Below are 5837 nucleotides of genomic sequence, written 5' to 3'. Positions count from 1 at the left end.
AGGGAATGCTGAGAAGGCTTATGGCAAGGATATTTCACTTGAAGGAAGCCAAGAGCAGTTGAGCACCTTTGGTGTTGCTCCATCAGCAGCACAGTTTGATGCAGACTGTATCTCAACTTGGCTGTACAGAGGAGTGAGCAGGAGTAGGTCTAGAAGTACTTTCAGCACAATGAGTGATAAAATATGTTTTGTTTGTTTGTTTTGGGGTTTTTTTTTTGGTTGTTTTTTTTTTTGGCTGTGGTAGTTGGCAAAAAGGAAAGAGACCCTTTATTGTAAGTCTTCAGATCTGAAACAGCATTTGCAAAATTGCCTAGTTTTGTGGGGAAGCATTTAATCTTGAATCCCTTCTGATGGTGACCAAACTGAAACTTCTTAAAATAGAGACCAGCTAGGATCTTGGGTGTTTTATTTGGTTTTGCTTTTCTTTTTTTTTAAGAATCTAGTAATTATTAGTTTCCATATTTGATTCTTTTGTTGCTTCTACAGGAACTTCTTTGGAAATGACAACAGTAAAAGTGAAGGAGGAATCAGATGATGCTGACTACTATCAATATAACATTCCAGGTAATGATACAAGCCTTGATATGTGTTTATTTCATTGAAAGGTTGATTGCTCACCTGTGGAACTTTGTGCCTTTCTCTACTTATTCTTGGTCATTAAACATGCAATTACTTAGCTCTGTGAGGAAACAACATTTCCAGGCTGGTTATCATTTCATTTTTTCTGAAGAAAACCAGAAGAGCTGAAGTACAGCTTCAGCTGACCCATGTGCCTGTGTTTGGGCTGAAGGAGAAATTCCAGAAGTATTTTGAACTGCTTGGGTTTCTTTTCCTGTGAGTCCAGTGTGCAGACTCTAATTGCAGTGACCTCTTTAAACTTGAAATAAACCATAATAATGATGCTGCTTAGAGCATTGCGTGATTTTTTTTTCAAGTAACTTATATAGTGTATCAATCACATTTCCTTTTTGGGATGACCAATATATGTCTGAATTGTATTAAAAGGTTTATTTATATAAACAAAGCATAACAGCATTTGTGAGGTCTGTGACTCGGGCTCTGTGTATGTTTTAAGGTGTTTCTCAGTTGCTTTGCCTCATCTCTACACATCCAGTTAATGCTGCATGTTAGCCTCAACTAGGAGTGGAAAAGGAAAACGTTATGTCTGTGTGTTGAAATGAACAGTAATTAAGAGGGCGTGATTATACATGGCAATATAAAATAACTGGAACTCTAAATTTCTTATTTCAGCCTGTTTGTGTTTGTCATCAAGTTAATTGAGCAATGCAAAGGAACAGCGGCAAGCTGCCACACACCTCTGAGTGATAGCTGCATGTTCAAAGATGAAGTGCAAAACAACACACCCTTCCATTTTGTAATATTGTATGTTATTGAGATAACTTGTTTGTGCCTGTTTAGACACAAAGGTTCTGGGGGTTATTTTCTAATATGCTTTAGTAACTAACTACAGGATTGCAGAATCAATATTCTCATAGTGTCATGTAGTGTACATGTCAAGTAGTGTACGAGCACTGTTCAGTGAGATTTTAACCGTGCAGCATGGTAAAATGTCACCACTTGAGTTCAGAATTGGAAAGGTGAATTCTCTAGTGTTAGGATTATCTTTTCTTCATATTTGTACAGTGCCTAGCCCCAGGGGATGGGGGGCTTTGTAGGCATGATATAATATAGTAAAAATAGATACTTTTTTGGAGACAACCTACTCACTGTTCCTGCCAAAGCCAAATCTTGTCATCTTCTTGCTCTTCAGCCCCTCGTGGCTTTGTATTTCATGCATAAAAATAATGTCAGAATTTGGCCAATAGCCCAAAGTGTAATCCAGTGCCGTTTGAAGAGAGTTGCTACTGAAATCGCTACCTTACAAAATAGTAACCTGTTATAGTGCAGCCATGCTGCCTTCCCCGGAGTAAAGCAGCTTCCCCTTTGAGTTGCTGCCACTCCGATTCAAGCCAAAGGTTGTACAAAGTGCAGAGAGCTATAAATTCAAGAGGCATACAGGGGTACATGTACATGCATCGTGGTGCTGTGCTGAGTATTGAACCTTAGAAAAGTACAGTTGTCCTGAGGTGTGCTCCTGAGGGATGACACAAGTCTGCCCAAGCATTGCCTTTGTGGAGAAATGCTGCAAAATGAAAAAAAAAATGGCTAGGGTCATAGTTCTTACTAAAAGTATCCTACAGCAAACGCTGGGCTTTCTGAATTATGAGAAGAAACAACTTAAGTGTTAAAGAACACCAATGTGCAGGGGGGTTCCTTGAGAAAATGATTTATAGATGAAATTTCAGTTATTGTTTTTCTCTGAGCGTTTGCTTCCTCTCACAAATCTGAAATGCTGACTGTGTGTCTTGGTGGTGTATGAAATTCTCCTGTTCATCAAACAGGGGAAATTATCCCTGTAGGTGGGTGTCCTTTTCATCTCTTATCTTGTAGTAGGTTACAACATTTGGATGTTACCATGAGTTAATACTGAGTTACTAAATTTGGAAGTGTTTTAGCAGTAGACAGTAAGAAGACTGGTAAATAGGGGCTTTAGCCATCAGAAACCTAATGTGCGTGTATTGACTGAGTATTAGGGGCAATTTTCTATCAGTGGGCACTAGCAGTATGGCAGTGGATTTTTTTTCCAGTATCCTGGACAAATGTGAAGGTCACTGCAGTATTATGTGCTTTGGGTGATACCAAAGACAAACTGTTCTGGAAGAAAAGTCCAGATTTTGTTGACTAAATGAGGAAAAGAGCTGAACACAGATCTGCAGGACTAAATAATGCATGCTTGAGCATTCCAACTATCACAGTTAATATAAAAGACATGTTAGTGAAAATGCTGTGTCTTGAAATGTGGTTTAGTCCTTGAACGGTGGTTGGTACTTTTAGATTAAGCATATTACTGTGCTGTGGGAGTGGAGCTGTTTCTGTGGCTGTTGCAGAGGGACTGGCATTTGTTTCTGCCCAAGCTCCAGACCAGCTGGGTATGTGCAAGGCCTGATCCTAAAGCCAAGTAGGAGGATGTGTGGTATGTACTGTGTTAATGCGAATACATCTCTGCCTGTAAATCCTCCTAGCTCCTCTAGTAGTTTCCTTGCATTCAGAGGACTGTTCAGCTGATGCATGAATGTACTGGACAGTAACAGACACGCATCTTGGCTTCTTACTAGAAGGCTGTCTACAAGAAAAAATGAGGTCAAGATACCGTCAGTGCCAGAATGAGAGCAGCTCTGAATCGATGAAGAGAACAGAATGAAGAGCTATGCTTTTTTTACTAGTTGCCCAATTTACAAGGAAGCAGGAATATGTTAAGTTCTTTGGGGGTATGTACCATCTTCAGTCTTCTTCAGCGCAGAGTAGTACAAGGCTTTTTGGACGCCTAGCCCACACAGAACTGAGTGCTTGCTGACAAAGGACCAAACATTTCCCAAAAGAGCCATATTATCCTCTGAATTGTGTGAATGGGAGTCTTTAGTTGCCAGTGCCACCTCAAAGTTAGAAAAAAGAACTGGAAGCAGAAGGGAAGGGCTGTAAGCATTGTGTCCTGTGAATTGGCTGATTCAGCTTATAAACTGCTGTCTAATGAACTGACCGATTTAGCTTATAAGCCACTTAGAATGAGTAAACAACTGCCTGTCAGTGTGTTGTGAGTTATAATTGCATGTTCTGAAGAGTTCTTAGGAAATTACACTCCTGTCTAGCTGCATACACTGAATATGCTCATTTACATAAAAGCAAACTTACTCCACAGAGGCATTTTCCAGTACACCCAGGAAGGGTGTGTTCAAGTCCCACTTGCCCGTAAGGGTTGCAAATCACAGTGTTTGGATGAGAATTTCTTCTTGCGTGGCCTGGAGCATCACCAGTGCCTCTGCCTTCCTCTCCCCGCTTTTTCCCGTCTCTGGACTTTGGTCTCAGCTGTGCCAGTACCATTCTTTCTGGAGATGTTTTGAACCAAACTGGGGAGCTCCTCTGAGTTAGAGACAAATAGAAAAAAACCTTAAATACCCTCCAGCAAAGAAAAAGTGGCAGAAGCGGGTAAAAGCAGCACTTACTGAAAGGAATGCATGTAAAACAAAGATCCTTGTATAGGTTCCTCACTTGAAATCCTGTTAATTTAAAATCCCTTTGAAAATCTGAGCAATCAAATTAGACAGAACTGTTTCAAGCAGATGTTGTAACCACCTAATAATCTTGATTTCTTTTAAAAAAATTTAATCCCTAAATATTAATTTCCTTGAATAACTCGTAGTGTTTGATACTGTGTAGGTACTTTCAATTCACTGAAATACTCACTAAGTCTCACACTCGTAAGACTGTGACAACAGTCTTTTCTATCATCTTTTACTTATGGTGTGTATAAAATAATGAGTTTAAAATATTTCAGTATGATCTTCTGCAGATTGCTTTTGCAGATGAACACAGGAATTACTTGATTTACGTAGAACAATTAGTCCAAGTCCTTCAGTTCCAGTTGGCCCTATACTTCCCTGTATGCCACACATAAGCTACTTTTGTATATATATCTTTCTATTTCTGAGGTGTATTCAATGATCGCTTGCTCAGTGTGAAGCCGTTTGTGCTGTTAGCAGTTCACTCTGTCCGTGTAGCTGCAGGAGTGCCAAAGCTTTAAGCAGTAGGATTTTAGGAGTGTTAATTTAATCTTTAGTGTAATTTCTGTGTTGCTTTCTGCAACAGCCTTTTTAAAGCAGTCTCTATATAGCCATCGAAAGAGCTGTTATGATGAAAAGCAAACACCCTTGAAGTGTCGTAAATTATTTTAATCCCTCTGAATTTGTCTATTTAATGTACTTAGAAATTTTATAGTCAGGAAGAATTCTCTGGGAATACAAATTTTAACAAACAAGAAAAAGATTTAACTGATAATTCATTGGAAAAAGGCAGAACCATCAACATTTCATATTTTAAAAGTCATTTATTAACACCAAAAAAACCTACTGTCTTGCATGAGTCTCTGACTTCAGTAATCCAAAGAAATGCACACCCCTACAATTAGCACTTCAACATTTTTATTGTGTTTAACTGGATGAGTAAGGATTTATATATTTTTAATACCGTACATGGTCTTTCCTAAGTTTGACATTACAGAAACTATGAAATGAGTACATGATATATGAAGTTAAGAGTTATTTGGCAGTTTCCTCTATGGACTGGGAAAATGTGTTTGTTGTGAGACACAGTTTAAAAGCTGTTTTCTTTGTTCCCAAGCAGGCCCTTCTGAAAGATCAGAGATGGATGAAAAAATTGCTCTTGCAAAAAGTTGCACAGGTACATCTTTTAATTGTACTTTTCACACATCTCTTTTGGAAATTGAATGTGTGAATTTTACTTTTCAGGGCTCTGCGTTCTTCATTTGAAGTAAGAGTTTAGGGTATTGGAACTTAGAGAGGGAAATAGAAGGCAATCTCATTTCTTTGTTTTCTAAATTCAAAAGGGAACATTAGGTTGATCGCTAAAGCACTAGTAACTTGTGCAAGTCGGTATGTTTCTCCTAAAATTCATTCTGTTTCATAATTGATTATAAAGTTTAACAAATGTCCGTGTATGTATTATGAGTACAATTTGATAATTTCTTTGTTTCAGATATGTGAGGTGAATGGGTGTATACAGAACAAAGTGTATGGAAAGACTGTGTTTAGTGAAAGGAGTTCCTTACTGTATAGGAATCACAGGATATTAGGAGTTGGAAGGGACCTCGAAAAATCATCCAGTCCAACCCTCCTGCCAGAGCAGGATCACCTAGACTAGGTTGCAGAGGAATGTGTCCAGGCGGGTCTTCAATGTCTCCGGAGAAGGAGACTCCACAACCT

General features: G+C 38.8%; 1 protein-coding gene across 1 annotated transcript in view; it reads left to right on the top strand.

Annotated features, from left to right (window-relative positions):
• The window catches only part of LOC104541293 (general transcription factor II-I-like), a gene marked incomplete at its 3' end in the record, with an annotated part of 9480 nt that extends 4185 nt beyond the window's left edge, over positions 1 to 5295 (top strand). The window contains exons 6-7 of the mRNA XM_010185312.1: positions 487 to 564; positions 5236 to 5295. Coding sequence (XP_010183614.1) covers positions 487 to 564; positions 5236 to 5295 — 138 coding nt within the window. The remainder of the gene's footprint in view (positions 1 to 486; positions 565 to 5235) is intronic.
• Positions 5296 to 5837: the final 542 nt, after the last annotated feature.

Source organism: Mesitornis unicolor, unplaced genomic scaffold (assembly GCF_000695765.1).
Source record: "Mesitornis unicolor isolate BGI_N332 unplaced genomic scaffold, ASM69576v1 scaffold44925, whole genome shotgun sequence".
In the NCBI taxonomy this organism is placed as follows: domain Eukaryota; kingdom Metazoa; phylum Chordata; class Aves; order Mesitornithiformes; family Mesitornithidae; genus Mesitornis; species Mesitornis unicolor.
This window is presented reverse-complemented; position numbering and strand designations above follow the sequence as displayed.